Below are 19,850 nucleotides of genomic sequence, written 5' to 3'. Positions count from 1 at the left end.
GGCATCTTAACCACAAAGGGTTTAAGAAAAAATTCCACATAAACAGAGTGGTTCAAGTAGTGAGTCTATCGCCGCCACTATGGGTCTACCTGGTGGGTTTGTCATCCTTTTATGAATTTTAGGCAGAATGTAAAAAGACGCCTTTCTAGGGTGGCTTTTTCTGAGGAAACAACCCTCTTCACTGCTGATCCACGATCCCCTTTCTGCATGGTTGGTCAGACTCTTAATTTCCTCTTCTAGTCTAGAGGTTGGATCTTGAACTAACTTTTGATAGGCATTTTCATCGCCCAACAGACTCATACATTCATTCTCATAATTCTCTGTAGATAGGATCTATCCCTCCCCCCTTATCGGCGGGTTTGATCGTGATGTTTTTCCGATTACACAGTAATTTCAGGGCCTCCCTTTCGTTTTTATTCAAATTATCTGGGGTATAATTCGTTTTCTGAGTAGCCCTCAGAACTTCTTTAGTTACCCAATTTTCAAAAGTTTCAATCTCTGGTGGGCAAGCATACGAAGGTGGATTAAACCCTGATTTGATTTTTAGTCCTGTCACATTGGGAACAACTTTCGCTGTATTCGCCGATTGATTGTCTTTCTTTTGATTCGGCAAGAAAATCTCCAAATAATGTTTAAGTTGTATGTTACGAAAAAATCTGTGTAATTCCACTTCTGTGTCCAAGCAGTCTGCTCTCATTGCCGGTACTAAAGATAGACTCCTTGAAAAAAAAGACTAAGTTCTACCGCGTTCAAAGCCTCTGTGGATAAGTTAAATACAGGGATTTGATCTTGGCTCACTGGTTCATGTACCACTGCCTGGTACGCATTCCTGGGCCCTGTCTTGGGCGTCCTCGTTGGTTGCCCATGGGAAAACCCTGTTGATTTGAAGGGCCTCCTCTACCTCCTGTATTAGAACCCATATGATTACTAAGGGAGGGATCAGAACCACTGGAGGATCCCGAGGTGTTGGAAAAGGACACGTATCTGTTGTTTCTTCTATTGGATTGTGTTTTAGCTAGATCTGCAAAGAACCCCTTTCCTCACCACCTGTAGCTGTCGCACCTCCCAGTCCCCTTTTTCTACACCAAGTTGCAGCACATTTTTTAGGAATCCAAAACCCGTCCTCCATCTTTTCGGCTGTGTTCATCATGAAGAATCCCCTGCACTTTGATACCGAAGGCTTAGTGCCAAATCACAACTTGGTGAGTTTGTCTGTTAGTAGCGGTGAAGGGGGGATTTTCATATTGGATTGTGTGAGAAGAGTTTGGGGCTTGAGGGAGACAGCAGGTTAGACCTCTGGGTGAAATGAGCAGCGACTCAACGCCTGACAAACACCTTCTTGCTCTGTCCAAGAGTGGCCCTGCCCTAACAGGCAGAATTCCCAGCAGGCCACTGAGCACAGCACCTGAGCATGGCAGAGTGAACTTTGAGGCTTCTCTCAGCCTGCCAACCACCATGATAAGCGGGGCAAAATGGGTGACTGTGCCCCCAAATTTCAAGTAGCCCTTTCTCAGAACCAAAGTCTTGCCTCCCATAACCCTCAGCTGTAGATTATGGAAATTGACTGGAGGTTACAGACTGACCCTACCCGCTCATCTCCCAATTTACAGATGCTTGTTTTGTTTCACATGTGATACAATGTAAGAGAGAGGGAGAGAGAAAGAGAGAAAGACACAAATGAGTAAAGTATGAGCTAGTGAAAAGGGACCTGTATGGAAGTGGCCAGTGGTGGGAGTGCAGGATTGGAGGTTGTTTTGCCTTGTAAGGCCTACTCCCACTTTCTCTCACTAACCATCTCCCCACTAAGCGCTCCTACCGCCTTAAACTACACACAAACCCCCTTCAGACAGGCAGCACAGGCCTAGTCGTGAGCACATCAACACCAACTGAGCCACAACTAAACTCTCCTTTAAACCTGTCGCACTCTCCCACATCAGCGTATATTCAGACCCAAAGCGCAGTAGTCTATCGGATCCTAGGCTCTCGCCTATATCATACTCCCAAGTATTGCTGCCAAACACATAGAAAGCAGATTGGCACTCAGGAACCGGGTACTTCTGACCTGCACCCATCAATACCACAGGTTTTGTAACTGACTTTCCCACTTTCCCATTAATGAAACCCAACCCCTTTTTTCTTGTATAGCCAAGCGCAGCAAGGCCACCAGTAGTGGCAGGCAGGCGCTATACAAGACCACTTATATTACATTACACAATTTTAGATTTGCATGTACTAGCCATGTACACAGTCACTCACCACCTCTGTTCCTCACAGCACACTGGTTCTTGCTCACCAAGAGTCAATTATCACTTGCCATTGGTTTATGGCAAATGCACATTTTGAGACCTGCTATCATGTATTTTGCACTCATTTTCCCATGGTCCAAATGTCATTAGCTTTGCGGTTAGACTCCTCGAGCATCGTCGCCACTTCCATTCGCTCTCGCACCACCTCCTTCCATTCTCCCTACACAATTGAAAGACTCACTTGCCCATGCTACTACAGCTGGCCATCTCTGGGCCCCCTTTTAGTCCTCCTCACGCTTCATGTCCACAACCATTAACCCCGGTGTGACCTGCCTCAGAGATCCTCTTTCCCAAAGTAGTCCTCCTCAGAGTCCCTATGTGATCAACTCCTAACGCTCTTCTCCTTTCTGCTCCCTCTTTTCTTACTGCCTATGCTTCTTATCTGTTCTGTATCCCTCCTTGCTACTGATTCTTCACCCCCAACCCACTCCACACCTCTGGACTTCTCACTCTCTGAAAAGCAATTTGGGTGAATGGCTTGCAAGGAGATGATTTGTGTTTGTGTCCAAGAAGCACACATCTCAAGCAGGTGGGCATAGCCAGGGGTGTGAGCAATGGTGAGATGGAAAGAGGGCTCTAGAAGGTGGGGGTCCTGCGCTTCAGGCTATCATTCGAAAGACAATATTTGGTTTACCAAACCTATTTAGGGAATAGAAACGCGAAACTATTCAATGTAAGCAATCCTCACAATGTTTATTACGAAATTTGGAATCCATTGAAGGTGATTGAGTGTGAAGCAAGGCCTTTGATAAAGTGGTTTGGGAAGGATGTGCCCATGGGGTAATAGATGTTTCTTGGGAGATTTGAACACCGGAGAGAGAGCACCCAATGGAGTGTATGGTGATGGTATGAGAGAAATGTGGGCCGACTCATAAATACTGTGAATTTTGTGCACGCTGGAACAGCGAGACATGCAACAGTATAGGATTCATAACTACAGGGCTATGAAAGGATCTCTAGACAATCTGGACTTCCATTCTCGATGCATATACAGGAAGTAGTGACGGGTGGATCGGTTTAGTTGGATTACTCAAATGTATACATTTCATCTAAAGGGAGGGGGGGGTCCACGTGGTTTGGCCATGATGGCAAGGTACCCGTACTGCGCATCCTCGCTAGCAGGGTCCACGTGGTTTTGCCATGATGGCAAGGTACCCGTACCCTCGCTAGCAGTGCATAATGAGTGATGGTGATCTGTATCCAGTCTAATCCTTTGTGACCATATTTTTTCTTGCAGAAAGGGCGTCACAGGAGGAGTTGGCAGATACCGAGAAACCTTTGCTTCAGAATGCTAATGAATGGCAACCGCCGTTCGCACAGATGATCCAGTAACTTTATCTGCTGGATCATGACCGACTGGATTTTTATCTATGCAAGCTTTGCCGTAGAAGATGCATTCGGTGCCAACGGCAGTGACGACTGTTGAGTCTGAGGGTGGAGCTTTTGTTTAAAAAAACCAGACTGTCCCAGTGACTTAAATCCAGTTGCAATGGAAACTTTTACACTAGTTCTTGGTCTACATCCAAAGACTCCAGGTGCAGCTATTGGGCAGAAACTCAACATGACTTCATGTCTGCAGAGGCTTGGACTGTACCTCTTCTGTTCCAATCGAGTAGTCCTTTAAGATAACTCCAATAGTGAGTAATGCTGACAATGCAGTCCATACTTTAGGTGGCCATTTCCTTTTGCCAAAGACTATTTCTCCCATGAAAATGGTGCAACACTAGTGCCTCCCTAGCCCTACGGTGAATCTTCATATTTGGGCTTGTCTTGCTGGTACCGGCTACCTCTGACCATTGTGCAGTTAACAACAAGCCAACTCAAGAAACAGATGGAGCCTCAAGCCAATAATATACTCAATCGCATTAACACTACTATCTTCTTTGGTTTCAGGTGACACGTGTAATGTAGGTCTTTGCCTTATGATTGAGGTTTGATACACTAATTCAGGGTTTCACTAAGGGCACCATCGCAACACAGTCTTACTACCATTCGAAGGTGCCACTCTGAGTACCTCTTATGTCATAGTCATGCTACCAATACAAGGTGAAATGATGGCTACCTCTCCTGCTGCAGTCTTAAAATCAATCCTCACACTATGCAACCACCGTGGTCTCATTCATATTAAAATTCAAAGGGGCTATTTTACAATCCAGACAGTACAATAAAATGACAATATTGCCCTCCTGTCTATGTCGGTGATGTTGCCTTTCCAAAGAGCCTGTTGTAATTGCATTATTGTGCTGCCATTGCCTCAAGGAGTTTGCTGAGACCAGTACAGAGTGACAGTGTTGCCCTTGAACAGGGCCATGCCGCCAATATAGACTTGTGATGTTGCTCTCCTACACTTGGTGTCTAGGTATCAGAAATCAGGACAACAGCCATGGCCATGCCATGGAGTGTTGTGGGAATCTGTAATGCTAGGAAGAGATTTCTACACCTTGCGTAGCACAAGCAGTGGGGGAATTGAGTTTGCACTTTTTCAAATTTGTGATTTATATTCTTTTCATTCATTTTGCTTCATTCGACAATATGTCATACAGCAGCAATTGAACACATTCATATAACAATTAAGTGACAAAGAAATCAAAAGAATAAAATGGAATACATTGATTCAGAGACCTCTAGTGCAGATACACAGTAACAATCCATCCTTGACTAAATAAAACCACAGGCTATGATCCATTATAAATCCTATTGGGGCAGCTATAGATTATGGAATGCCAATCACCTACTTGGCTCATTTTCTTTTGCTAGGCATCTCCTTATAAGTCACGCTCTATAAATCAACATGCTTACTCTAATCATAATTGCATCATCTTCAGTCCCTTACAGATCTTACATGCTTCTCTCTCAGTAAGGTTTTTAAATAAAATGTTCTTAATGTATTGTTACCTGTGCAAAAGAACAAACATTTACCAGGGTTTCTTTTGCCAATTAACAGGTCGGACATTGTTCGCTAATACCTGCATTCCATTTATTCATTAGCGATGCAACAGGTAATATTCCAAAGTAGAATTTCATAAAAGTGATCTATCAAAGGGGGGTTTCAATCATGTCAATATATCTTTCTCGTCGCATGATGGATTTGTGGGACCAGTAATTAGTCACCAACATACAGGTTATGTTCCGTTATCATCACACCTGTTAAAAGTCTTGGTTGAATGTGCCTCTTTTACCTCATTTTTGGCATTCGTATCGATCAAGTCCATGTTAGTCCAAAAATGGGTTAAGCCTAGGCCTGAGAGTAGAGATTTAACAACCGTACACCAAGGAACTGAAGACCCTCCATCGTGTGCTAATAAATCCTGAATAGCTTCCCTATATTTAAATAACTAAGGTGATGACCAAAGCCGAACCCAATAAAGGACGGGTCTAATGGCTAAATCATTCATAATACTTCTTTCGCTTAGTTCTGCTAACAACATAAGTCTACTGCCCGACATAGGTCGCGCGTGCCAAATGCGGCCCTCCATCCCATGATCTGCGGCCCCGCAAGAGGTTTTACTTTTGTAATGAGATCCGGTCCACTTAAAGCAGTTGGCCGCATTTCATTACATAAGTTAACAGTTTGCCCGTGACCATTGCTGGTGTCACCTGTTAACCTGATTTTTATCTTCATTATAATGTATGAACGCCCTCCTTTGCTTAGAAGGAAAGCACCCTTTGGGGGTGGGGGGCATGCATTATAATGGAGATAAAGATAAGGTTAATAGCCGTCAAGTATCACGAGCCAGCAGCCAGCTGTCGGACACTTGCTTACAAAAAAGGATTCATTGATACTCAGCAGGAAGCTGAAACGATGAATTCCCACTGAGTAGCAATGAATCCTTCTTTGTAGGCAAGTGGCTGACGACGAGGAACCAGTGCTGAAAGGCAATGAGGTGACACTTCTGTTTTCCCCAATGAAAGTGACAGCTGGATGGCTTCAGCCAACGCAGCTTGAGTAATGCTCTTCTCCAGCATGGGGTCTGGCATGGATTCACATGCTCATGAATATTCCCCGTCGTCAGGCTGGGAATCCTCGGTAAAGAAAAAACCAGTATCAGTTTCGTTTCTGATCTGTCTTTCGTAGTAATAACCAATCACTGGTCTCTGCGTCATACTGACCACAGCCAATGACTGCCCTCTACCTAAGCACCGCCTCTGGCAGCCATCTTCAGATTTTTACCGCACGTTCATGTGTTGGGATCCTCGTGCTATTGCTCTCGAGCGTTAGTGCTATTTTTTCGCGCTTTTTCACAAAAACTTCGATTCTTCGGTCAAAAGAGCCTCTAGCTCCACCGATCCTACATCCGATCAACGGGGACCCGTGTCGGATTCGTCTGTGCCCCTCAAGGGTGAAGATTCGTCGAGCTACACTTCGGAGGACTCCAGAAGCTTCTCAGGCCCGGTCTCGGAGATGGCCCAGGAGAAGGGAAGCTCGACGCCCGGAAAGCTGTTCAGGGCCTGCCCTGGATGCCAGCTGCAGAACGTCTTCAAGGAGGACGAACACTCTTTCTGCCTTTACTGCCTTCATGAGGACAAGACGCACGTGGAAAAGGACTGTGCGTTTTGCGGCAACATGTCGGAACGGACCATGAAGGACCGCCATCAACGTCTCGCCAACTGGCTGGAGGGTAAGAGCCCGTCTGGCGAGAAGATAAAGAAATCCGAGCGGTCTTCTAAGACCTTTGAGGGCGCCCCGGCGACGGGGGCCCAACATAAGGCCAAGCACCGCGAGTCCGCTGGCACCGGGAGCGCCGAACGGTCGGGCTCTACGGGCGCCAGGCAGGGCGCACCCTCCCCGGCACCATCAACCACGAGCCAACGCTCTGGGTCGGGTAAGAGGAAGGCCGAGCACCCGGCGAAGCTCCTGGAGAGGCCCCGGTCGAGCTCTAAGGCAGAGGAGGAGCGTGGCAGTGCCCCCTCCCTCAAGGATAAGGCGGTGAGCGCACCTAAGGTGGTGAAGGCCTTGATCCATCCGACCAAGCCCTCTATCGAAACGGTCGCGGCGGCCCTGGCTCAGCCTGTGGTGGCTGCACCAGTGGTGGCGACCTCAGGGCCCAGAATCTCCCTGCCTCCTCGGAGGGAGTCTTCCTTTGTGCCCATCGATAGGACCCCCGTGAAACCCTCCGTGGGGAAGAAGAAGGGGGGGCAGGGCGTCGTCGTAGAGTCGGCCTCAGCCTCAGAGGAGGAGCTGATCGAGGTCTTAAGCCACGGCCTAGGCGTGGAAGAAGGCCAGCCCGTCGGAATGGACCCCGACGCAGGTGACGACGACGACATCGTCGAGGATACCGACGGGGCCCCTGCTCGCCCCTCGGATTCCCCTCTGCCAGCGCCGCAAGACAACTCGGCGGCCATTTTGTTGGCCATACAGTCCTTATGCTCCGAGATAAGGACGAGGCTACCGTTACCGACGGAGGAACCTCTCCCGTCGGGGGATCCAGAACCGGGACCTTCTGGTGTTCCCCCTACCAAGAAAAGAAGGATCCATCCACCACCGTCCACTCGAGGGGATGATACGGGGACTGACACGGCAGCGACGGGTACGGACGACGAGGATTTTCCGTCGTCGCCTCCCACCAGGGCCTCTCCGCCCGACGAGATCGGATCTTTCCACTCCATGATCTCCAGGGCTTCCGAGCTTTTCCAACTCTGCCCTGAGGAGAAGAAAAAGGAAGGCTTCCTTTATCAGCGGCGCGAGGCCAAGAGGAAGACGGTCCTCGCAGTGCCTCTGTTGGACGACATTTGGGATGAGGGCCTTTCCCTCCTCAAGAACCCTTCCACGACGCCAGCTAGAAGAGACCGGTACGAGAAAAAGTACCGGGTCCCGGACACGGCCCCCCTATGCCTCCGGGCGCAGCCTACCCCGGACTCCGTCGTTTCCGCGGCAGCCAGGAAGAAAGCGGGGGGGGGTGCGGCCTCCACATCGACTTCCCCGCCGGACGGCGAGGGAAAGAAATTGGATACTATGGGACGTAGAGTCATCTCGTCGGCAGCGACGACGATTAAAGCGGCCAACGCCTTGGCTATCGTGGCCCGCTACGACAGGGAACTCTGGTACAAGATAGCTCCCCTGCTGGATTTTCTGCCGGACGACAAGAGGGCGGAGGCCCTTGAGATCCTGCAGGAAGGTGAGGTGGCCTCGGACCACGCCATCACCGTGGCGACGGACATCGCCGACACTGGGTTCCGCCAGCTGGGCAACGGCGTTTGCCTTCGACGTCGTGGATGGCTCAAAGCTACGGACTTCCGGCAGGACGTCCAGACCAGAGTCCTGGACATGCCCTTCGACAGGAACAACCTGTTTGGGAAGACAGTGGACGATTCCCTTCAGGCCATCAAGGCGGATACTGAGACGGCCCGGGCCCTTGGAGTCCTGCAACGACGGACGCCCTTTCGGAGCGGCGGAGGCAAGGGCGCCTCCAAAGGTTCCGGCGGCGGTTTCGCTTCCTACCGTCAAGCGGCCCGCTCGTCGTCGCAAGAGGCCTACAGAGGACGAGGCAAGTCTAGCGGACCCCGCCGTCGTCGCCAAGGAGGTCAAGGCGGCAAGGCCGCGTCCAAGCAGGATTGAACCGGCCGTGGGGTCGGGCCCCCACCGAAGCACCCCGGTGGGAGGCCGGCTGGCGGGCTTCGTCAGCGTGTGGGAGTCCATCTCCACCGACCGTTGGGTGCTGGACGCCCTGGCCCGGGGCCACGCGCTCGAGTTTCAAAGAAGGTGCCCGCGCGTCCCCCCCGTGGCCAGGAAAGAACTTCACGTCCCTCAACTTCTCCTGGAGGTAAAGGCGATGCTCAGAAAGGGCGCCATCGAACTCGTCCCAAAGAGGCTTCGGGGCTCCGGAGTCTACTCGAGATACTTCCTCGTGAAGAAGAAGACGGGGGGGTGGCGCCCCATCCTAGACCTGCGACGTCTGAACAAGTTCATCAAGGCGCAGAAGTTCCGGATGGTCACCCTCCAGCACGTCCTGGGTCAGCTGGAAGAAGGAGACTTCCTATCGTCGTTGGATTTGGAGGATGCCTACTTCCACATTCCCATCCTAAAGGGGCACCGCAAATTCCTCAGATTCGTGGTCCAAGGGCGTCATTACCAGTTCAAAGCCCTTCCCTTCGGACTACGGTCGGCACCCAGGGTATTCACCAAGTGCCTCGCACCGGTGGCGGCGCAGCTGCGCCGCGAGGGGATTCACGTCTACCCCTACCTGGACGACTGGCTCATCCGCGCCAAGACGAGGGAGCTCGCCGTGGTCCACACGGCAAGGACCGTCCAACTCCTCACGGACCTGGGATTCTCCGTGAACTACGCCAAATCCCACCTGGTGCCCGCGCAAGTCGCACTGTTTCTGGGAGAGAGGCTCGACACAGTGTCCCTTCTGGCCTCCCCGTCGGAGGAGAGGACCAGGACCATCTTGGGCAAGGTGCAACGGATGTTGGTGGCCGACGCGGCCAAAGTGAGGTCCATCAAGTCCCTCCTCGGGATGATGTCTTCCTGCATCTACCTCATTCCCATGTGCAGGCTCCGGATGCGCCCGTTGCAAGAATTCCTGGATGCGCGCTGGATCCAGACGACGGGCAGCTTCGAGGAAAGGATCAAGCTCGACGAGAGTTTCCGACGAGCGATACGGTGGTGGGGCACCCGCGCGCATCTGACGGCGGGCATGGACTTCCAGACCCCAGCCCACCAGGAGACTGTGACCACGGATGCCTCCCTGGAAGGGTGGGGAGCGCACACCGAAAATCTGCACGCAAGGGGACTCTGGCTCCCGACGGAGAAGTCCCTGCATATCAACGTCCTGGAGCTCCGTGCAGTGTTTTGGGCCCTCAGGTCCTTCCTTCCGTCCCTCAAGGGCAAGGTGGTGAGGATCTTCACCGACAACACCACCACCATGTTTTACATCAGGAAACAGGGCGGAACCAGGTCCCCAGCGCTGTCCAAGGAGGCGCAGGCCCTGTGGCATTGGGCCGTCGCCCAAGGGATTTTTCTGGTGCCGTTTCATCTGGCAGGGATAAAAAACACCATCGCCGACTCACTCAGCAGGGAGCTGCGCTCGTGCCACGAGTGGGAACTACGGCAGGATCTGGTGGATCGCCTCTTCCGACGGTGGGGCACACCCCAGATCGACCTGTTCGCGACGGCGACGAACACCAAGTGCCGGAGGTTCGCCAGCAGGTTTCCCCAGACGAGGAGCATGGGCGATGCTTTCTCGTTCCCCTAGGAGGGCCTGTTCCTCTACGCGTTCCCTCCCTTGCCTCTGCTAATCCGGCTCGTCAACCAGCTCAAGAGGTCACGGTGCAGGATGATCCTCGTCGCACCTGCGTGGCCGAGGCAGATATGGTTCCCGGACCTTCTGGACTTGTCAGCGTCCCCGCCGATCAAGCTGCCGGCGGACGCGGATCTACTCTCCAGGGAAGGAGGCGCCATCCTCCACCACGACCCGAAGTCGCTGAACTTGCAGGCCTGGCTCCTGCAGCGCTAGAGTTTGGAGGATACGACATACCGGCCGATTGCAGAGAGGTTCTTGCAAAGGCCAGGGCGTCCTCGACTCTTAAATGCTACGGACACAAATGGAAGAGGTTCTCTGTCTGGTGCCACGCACAGAAGATTAACCCTCTACGGATTACGGCTCCCCAAGTACTGCCGTACCTGCTGACGCTGGCCAAAGCTGGTCTGGCACACGCGTCCATCAAGATTCATCTTGCTGCGATCTCCCGATACACCAGAACCACGGGGCGGACGTCCTTGTGGTCTCATCGTCTGGTGAAAGAGTTCATGAAGGGACTGTTCAGATCGTTCCCGCCGGTGAAGGCCCCGGCGTGGGAGCTCGACGTGGTGCTGACCAAGCTCATGGGACCTCCGTTCGAGCCTCTGCACTCGGCCCCGTTGAAGTTTCTGTCGTGGAAAACAGCTTTTCTTGTGGCCATCACCTCCGCACGACGAGTGGGAGAGATCCAGGCCCTTTCCTGCAAGGCCCCGTACTTGACTTTCCACGACACGAGGGTAGTGCTCAGGACGCACCCCTCCTTCATGCCCAAGGTACCGTCGGACTTCCATCTCAACGAACCCTTGGTGTTACCTGTGTTCTTCCCGTCGCCCTCGTCGCCGGCTGAGAGGACTTTGCACTCGCTGGATGTAGCTAGAGCGCTGAAGTTCTACGTGGACCGCACGAAGGGTTTTCGGAAGACGTCACAACTCTTTGTGAACTTTGGACCTGTCAATCAGGGGAAGGCTCTCTCGAAGGCTTCCATCTCCAGATGGCTCTCCGGCTGTATCATGTGCTGTCACCGGTTGGCAAACCGACCGCTGCCTGGCCGTCCGAGAGCCCATTCCACCAGAGCGATCGCAGCTACCACGGCGTTCCTATCTGGTGTGCCCCTGCTGGACATATGCAGGGCTGCTACGTGGAGGTCGACGCACACCTTCACGAAATTCTACTGCGTCGACCGGGATTCCAGGGAGGAGTCCAGGGTCGGCCAAGCAGTGCTGCGCAACCTGTTCGCCTGAGGTGAGCCTGGTGAGGAGGTAAGATGCTTAATGTTGAGTTGATGTGATGCTTAATGTTGAGCCTTTGCCACCTCCCGTGGTTGTGCATGTGTGTACTGCTATGTATTCTTTATTCATGAGCATGTGAATCCATGCCAGACCCCATGCTGGAGAAGGAACAAGTTACTTACCTGTAACTGTTGTTCTCCAGCATGGGTCTGGCATGGATTCACATGCGAACCCTCCCGCCTACCCCTCTGCGGCTCTTCACTTGGTCATACTGCCACTTCACGTGCTTCCAAATCTGAAGATGGCTGCCAGAGGCGGTGCTTAGGTAGAGGGCAGTCATTGGCTGTGGTCAGTATGACGCAGAGACCAGTGATTGGTTATTACTACGAAAGACAGATCAGAAACAAAACTGATACTGGTTTTTTCTTTACCGAGGATTCCCAGCCTGACGACGGGGAATATTCATGAGCATGTGAATCCATGCCAGACCCATGCTGGAGAACAACAGTTACAGGTAAGTAACTTGTTCCTTCTCTCTGTCATCCAGGCCATTTAATCGTTGTAAGTATTAAAGACAGTGCTTACACCCCACCTGCTATCACGTGAATGGGCACTTTGGAGCGGCCTTTTAACCCCCCTAGTTGCCCAGCCTGCCCTATCCCGATGGGAAATTACTGTTCAGTATGTATCTATATTGTATTCATGTATTTACAGCCCAGTTGCCTTAATGTGCAGCACGTTTATCATGCAAGTCTCGCTGTGACCAAACTTCCCCTTTCATGCACCAACGTATTACCGCTAAACTACCCGGCTCCCGCTCGCCAAGACAATCGATGGAGCTGTACAAAGGCAATGCATTCACTAGCTGCACGTGTGAGTGTATGGCACTTAGGATAGATGTGTCCGACCATCCAACCAAAGAAACACAAACAAAAACACACGTCCTCACGCAGCGCAGGCAACAGTGAAACCATGCTTCCCATAACCTGACCGTACATATGAAGAACATCAGTCATTAGCAGGATGATCAGGGGGACCTGAAAGGACCAGGCTGTCGCCTTCAGCGTTGCTTTATTCAAACCATATATCCCTACACAGGTCACAGAGGTCACAATATTGGGACAGTTGCTGGGTGCCCCCCTGAGGCTCGCGGCCCCTTTCGTTTGAAAGGCCTGGGCGCTGTCCCTGTCTGTACTGATAAAGGACCTTTACCCTGGCGACAGATGATCTTTATTTAAGTTCCAAAGTCATTTTTTGGCACATGGCAGTCGGTGACTTACTGGTACATAGTGTTTTGGCAATAAAAGCAACAAATACATTGGCCATTTGCGGAATATATAGTGCTACATTCCAGGAACTTCCTGGACAGCATGTATTTGTTCCTTGGGCATAAATAATTGCTTTTTTGCGTTACATTAATTTATTCATTTAATTTGATGCATGAACCTATTTTGCTGCGCTCATACCGATGCATGAGTAGGTTTATGTGTGCTTGCATGGCAATAGTTCCTTTTTTTTGGGTCAGTCCAAAAGAAACCAATTTATTATGCCACTTTAAATTGGGACGTCAGGCACATAGCTCCCAGACTCTGTCTGCATAGCAGAGAGGGCCGGTTGAAGGGAGGGGCTGTCGTGCGGTGGTTGTCTAAAGCCAGATCAGCCATGCAGGACAGTGCAGCCCGGGAGGGTCTGCATGAGCCGCGGCAGACCTGCCACATGTGGAAGAAATCTTGCCAGAGAAAATGGAAGATTGCAAGGTGGTGCGGGTGGCACAGAGAGGTAGGGGAGCAAACTCCTGGAGTGTAGCTTACATGGGTGGCGGAGCTGCACCCTGGCACTTCAAGCAAAATGCTCCCTGACCCCCTCAGCATAGCAATGTGTGTGTGCGAGCAGAGAGAAAGAACTATAATGTGAGAGTGGAGAGAGGTTAGGAGTGAGTTACAAAAAAGGATTACTAAGATGAGAAGAGTTGAGGAGAAGCGAGTGAGAGAGGGACGATAGAGATGAAGAAAGACATACGAGAGAGTGAGCGGGTAGTAGAAGAAAAGAGAGATCGAAAGAGCAACAGAAATAGTAACGTGGAGGAAGAGGGGCGAGGCAGACAGAAATAGTAACGGGGAGAGAAAGAAAGAGGAGGAGGAGGAGGGGTAGGGGAGAGAAAGAACAGAAAGAGAGAGAGTGCAACAGAAATAGTAACCAGAAGAGAGAGCGAGGAAGAAATAGAAAGACAGAAAAGAAGACAGTAACATGAGGGAGAGGAAGAAAGAAAGAAGGGTAGAAAGAGAAATAGTAACAGAGGGAAGAGGGGAAAACGGGAGAGAAAGGAAGAGGGCAACAGAAATAGTAACAGAGAGGGAGGGAGGGAGAGAGAGAGAGAAAGAGGGGCAAGAAAGAAAGACGGAGACGGGTGGTCCTGTTCTTCCTCGTCACCGTACTTATCCTCTAAGTCCTCCGTCTTCATGACCAGGACGCTTTTTCTATATGCCGTGTGATCCCTTTTCCCCCGCTCCACGCCACAATTAGTAGTCCGGCCCACTGTATGCAATTTCAAAGGTACATTCGGCCCTCTGTGATAACCAGTTGTGCACCCCTGGGAGGTATAAGCTGGTAGCCGTAACCCCTGCTTTAAAAATGTTTGTTCAAAAACTGCCACTCTATTGTGTTGTCGAATACCCCATTTTTCAACACTATATATAGTGCTGCCGGCTTAACTTGCACGTTATAGACATCCAGTGCCGGGGTGAAAGCACCACTCCCAGGACTCATTTGAAGGCGCATCTTAAATCAATACCTAGATATGTAAATCTGTCGACCTGTTTTATCTCATTTCCTCCAATCTTAATATGTCATTTTTAGAACTCTCTTCTTGTGGCAAGGGGAAAAGACCATGCTGCGAGTTTTCTCTATATTAATTTCAAATCCTAATTTTACAACCCTCATGAAAAAGCTTTGCATTCTTTTTTTAAACCCATGGATGATGAGGAAATGAGAATCGAATCACTGACAATATGACGACCTCTCATAAATCCTTCACAATTGATAATGGTGGTCAATTGCTGAACATGTGATTAGACATCAGGAGGACGTCATTGGGCCGAGAGGCTGAAGACTTTGACAGCATAATTGGGACCAACTTGTCTGCAAGCCCTAATTTGGAGGCACTCAATTCTACTCTGGAGACTTCAAAGGAATCGGTCTCATTTAGAGATGATTCTGCAGATATTACCGACGAAGACCAGATTATTAGCCCCCATTAGCTCATCACTAGATGCGATTCTTGCAAAAATGGAGGCGCTCATTTTTTTGTGTTCTAATCTTGCAGCAGATCCGCAAGACATAAGAGTCCATTAACAAAGGTGGTAGACGTGATTCTAGAAAATAGCGCTAATCTACGTGCTGAGTGTAACCCTCCAGTGAGTGTGCAGAACTCATCAGCGATATCACTGGAGGATGAGGCAGAAGACAGTCAATTGGGTGAAATAACAGCTACTGGTAATGAAAAAGGTGTATATGTTTTGGATGCTCCCCAAGACACTGTAGTGTCCAATACATTGCCTCTCCAGATGGACCCACTCTCAATTGCTGCGGCTACTGAAGAAGACGCTATGGAAATCCTGTGTCCTGAAATCTCAATGATGAGAAGTCTTGGGTGAACACCAAAACAGGCTAAGTGTAAAATCAATGAGCCTCGATCGCAAGGCCTCAAGCGAGTTGCCTTTCCGACTTAAGATTCGGGCGCCAGAGCCGCCAAGACAAACATACAGACGGACCCGGCTTGTTCGGGCCATTATGTTGGAACTAAAGCCGGAGGCAACAGAATTACTAAACAAGTAGAACTGAGTGGCCCTTTAGATAAATGGCTGAAACTACAGTTGAAAGATCCAGTCATAGAGCCTGCTAATGCCGAACCTTCAGTTGAAGCCTCAGTAGTGCCTAGTAGCGAAGGTATTGAGAGCAGGCCAAGTCGACAAATGGCCTATTCAATAATGCAGCAACCACAATTCACTAGGAGAAATAGATTGGTCAACAATCTAAACTCCTGTACTTATTTCAATCCCAACTCCTTTGCTGCTTTGAACAACTTGGTAAAAATAGATGAACTTTATCTGAGATACGACCATCCTTTCCTGAATCGATCCCACCGACTGGACATGTTGAAATAAATTCCCTGGCTGTCTGCAATTGGCAACTCTGATGTAATTCGAGTAGAACTTCCCAAATGGGAGAGTAGCACAAATTGGGCCCTAATTAAGTTGTCTTCACCAGTAATTACCTCATTACTAGCGCGCATGCGGATGTCCTGTTTGACCTAGGATTCAAGCTAACTGTATGCAATAGCAACCTAGCTACTGTTTTTCGTCAGCAAGGCACAAAGAAGCATTGACCATCCTTTAAGACACCTACCAGAAACAAATGAACTCCCTTAACTGGACCTGCACCTTATCTCCAACATCACCAACCCACACGCATTAGATACGGTTCATGAGCCTAGAACACTCATGATTTTGATAGTTTTTTGGTTTTCCGAGGACAGAAGGGCCATTATTAAAAGCCATGACATTTTATTTTTACAGGAGACTGTTATGTGAGCCGATAATTGTAGACGGCTATAGAGTAGAATGGCCACAAAAGGTTCTATGGGTAGACCATCAGGTGGGCTAATTATTCTGGTAAATAACTCGGGATTGTTAGACTTTGAGATCCTCCGTGAACAATGTTATGGGGTACTAGCAATAAAGGTTGTAGTAAAATATCTTTGTCAGCAACAACCAATTCTACTGGTATATGTATATTGTAATCCGCTTCAAGTGGACTGTGATTCTTTTCGGGAAAGCTGTGGGGCAGTATGTGAAACCTTTCTTTGTGTGCACAAGGGATGCAACATTATAATGGCAGGTGATTTTTACGCGGATTGCAGGTCCGAGTCAGACAAGGGAGGACACTATGACAGCGAGAGTACTCTCACCAGGTAGCAAATGGAGAGAATGGTTTGCTTGCTGGAATCTTAGACACCTTAATGGTGCGATTGTAGTTCATACTCCGGCGAGAGCAACATGGCATGTTGGACAGTCCACAGCACATTTGGACTATATTGCTATGTCACCCACATTATTTAATCTATGTGAGGAATTGAGTTTGTTGGATAGTGAGGAGAGTGATCACAGGAAGCTGGTAGCTACATTTAGGGTATATTCCCAGTCAGCTGTTGAGGGTGGTTTAAGTGGGCTAAAGGTGAGTCCTGTGGGAAATAGACTTTCTAAGCATGTAGATAACTTGAGTAAGTTCAAAGAGCGAGTTTATCAGCTGCTTGAAAACTCTCCCTGAGTTTGAAAGTGGTGCCTACCAGACTCAATGTTATTTTGATGCTTTTGTGGATAGGTTTAAATGGGGGACAAACAGTTCTGTCCCAAGAATTTCCGCTCAATCATATCCTTTTGATATCTTGATACAAGGAAAAAAGAAACAGTTGAAAAAAGAAATATGTAATGTAAAAAGGAGATTATTAGGAGAGCCCTTACTACTGACCAGCATTAAACTCTGTAAACAACGGTTTAAAAATTGGTTGAGATGCTACAAAGCATATACATTTCAGGAGAAGGGTTGGCAAATGTTGGAAGTTATTACCAAGAAAGACACTAGGAACTTCTGGGATTTAATAAACTCAATGGGGGAAAACGCAGATCTCCCTGCAGTCCAACCCAAGCACAGAGAATGAATGCATCAGGCACTTTGAGAAAGTATGGCGGCTTGGAACCTAGCGATGACAGTAGAAGACATTGAGGCATTGATTAAAAAAGCATCCACATCTAGAGCTCCAGGACCCAAATGGACTATCAAATGCTCTTTTTAAACTGGTCCCGGAGATGTGGGCAAAGGTTTTGTTCAATATATTTTGAGTCTTTGCTATCAACTAAGATGACACCACCTTCTTGGCTGTCTGCCATTATTATTCCGATCTATAAGAGGGGCAACAGACTAAGTCCCACAAATTACTGTCCAATATCTCTGATATATAAAACCTATATCGAAAACACATACATAAAACTTATACCATCCAATATCTCTGATTGTGGCTGCAAAATATTCTCGGGACTAGTTTTGAAAGAGTTGAAACAATGGGCCACCGACTCTGGGCGCTTACAGAAACTTCATACCGGCTTCAGCTGTGGGATGGGTACCGGTCTTAATGGTGTGGTAGTGAGTTGGTTACTTCGCTGCAGTAAATTTCATGCAAGCATTTGATTGTGTCAATCGTAACCTATTGTGGCGTATGTTAAAGGAATGGGAAATACCAAACCATCTAGTTACGATATTGACCAACCTACATGATCAGACCACCCTACGAGTTCAGCTTAATGGGTTAGGGAACACCACAAAGGCCTTTTTTGCTCATATGACAAGGTTGCGTGTTAGCGGTTCTTCTGTTTAATCTGTATCTGTCTGATCTTGGTTCATTCTTGGTGATTTTTTGTTTGCTCCAGCAAGAATTCTAAACTTGATAATACCATATTTAGCCTATGCTGATGATGATGATGTGCTGAGGGATCATAACCAAATTAGCTATATGCCATCATAGAATGTGCACGGGTGAATGATCTGTGTATTAACAAACAGAAAATTACGATTATAACATTCACTCATAATAGCAAAAGGAAAATGGGATTCAGATGGTATATGGGGGATCAAGATATAACACCCTCTACATCTTTGACTTATTTGGGCTTTACCCTGAATTCAGCTGATAATTCCCAGGAGCGGCTGAACAATCTATTAACGAAGGCTATGCAAGCTAGTGCTCAGATGAGAAAAAAAATCTAAATACTGTACATTTTCTTTGCTTCATCTTTTATATTACAAAATGAAGGTGATCCCTAGCCTTTTGTATGGAATTGAGATGAGTGATAAATTATGTTTCCTTCCCTTTAGTAAAATAGAATCTAGGATATGGAAACGCACTTTAGGATTACGAGTGTGTCCCTGTGGCTTTTTTGTGATTTGAGCTAGGGTTGACTTCACTAAGCTGCATGGTAGATTTAAGAATTATAACGCTGTACAGAAAATGTATTGTGCCTGTACAGGATTCTCTGTACGCTGACTTGGCGGTTAAGCTAGAATCAGGAAGATATAAGGCGGCTAATAAATTAAAGAGAAGAGTTGAAACGATTCTCTCTACCTTGGAGTCCTCAAAAGAGGACCTCATAAGCTATCCGTATGTTGTAAAAACTGCTATGTTGAGGTCAGATTGGTTAACCACAATGACAACCATGCGGCAATATACATTATACTATAGTTTGTCTCCATTAGATAAGGCTTTAGGGAGACACCCAAATGACCTAAAGAAATTCCCAAACTCATGCTGGGCAGACCAGTTTCTGAGGTACCGTCTTAATATTCTCCCGACCTGAGAGATCTGCCAAGTCAGAGTGCAGAATGAAGTAAATGTAGCATGCAATTTATGTGGAGATTCATATGCAGTCCAAAACAGAAAACACATTTTATTATCCTGCACGGCACTCACCCAAACCAGATATCGCTACTTAATTTGATTTATATACAATCCAGCAGTCCTGAATAATAACTTTTTTGCCAGAATCTCTAGTGGAGAGGAAATATTATGTATGATTGTTGTTTTACATTTTTTTACAAGAGTCAAGTTTGATAAACTTAAGATAATGTAAGCCTAACTAAGAAGTTGGTTTATGTGGTTGGCAAGCTCGCTATATGTTGCTTCTATGACTTTTTGTGCTGTGGTAAATTGTGATGACTTGATTGTTATTACTTGTGTTGATTGACTATTTTGACATTGTATAAGGTTTTCTTAGTGCAACCAGGAACAAAACATTTTTTAAAATAATAAGAAGACATTTCCCAGACTCTAACATGGTAATTCATAGAATTTCGCACAAAAGTGGCGCATGCGGCTGGCGCACAGTGTGCGCATGCGAAAGTCTGCGCCAGCCGCGTGCGCTAAAATCGATATCCGCGCACAGCGTATTCATGGATTTTAGCCTCCAAAACCAGCTGTGGCGCAGAGTGGCGCAGCGACCCTGCAGCAGTGCCAGTTACGCCCCCAA

At 48.4% G+C, this 19,850-nt stretch overlaps 1 protein-coding gene across 1 annotated transcript in view; it reads left to right on the top strand.

The window, feature by feature from the left end:
* The window catches only part of SLC26A11 (solute carrier family 26 member 11), a 257,186-nt gene extending 252,661 nt beyond the window's left edge, over nt 1-4,525 (top strand). Inside the window, exon 17 of the mRNA XM_069655195.1 lies at nt 3,544-4,525. Within this exon, the coding sequence (XP_069511296.1) occupies nt 3,544-3,638 (95 nt within the window). The 3' untranslated portion in view covers nt 3,639-4,525. The remainder of the gene's footprint in view (nt 1-3,543) is intronic.
* The last annotated feature ends 15,325 nt before the right edge of the window (nt 4,526-19,850 follow it).

The sequence above is a fragment of the Ambystoma mexicanum genome, chromosome 3q, assembly GCF_040938575.1.
Source record: "Ambystoma mexicanum isolate Mex_15411 chromosome 3q, UKY_AmexF1_1, whole genome shotgun sequence".
Lineage (NCBI taxonomy): Eukaryota > Metazoa > Chordata > Amphibia > Caudata > Ambystomatidae > Ambystoma > Ambystoma mexicanum.
The sequence above is the reverse complement of the archived record's forward strand: the minus strand, read 5'-3'. Positions and strand labels throughout refer to the sequence as shown.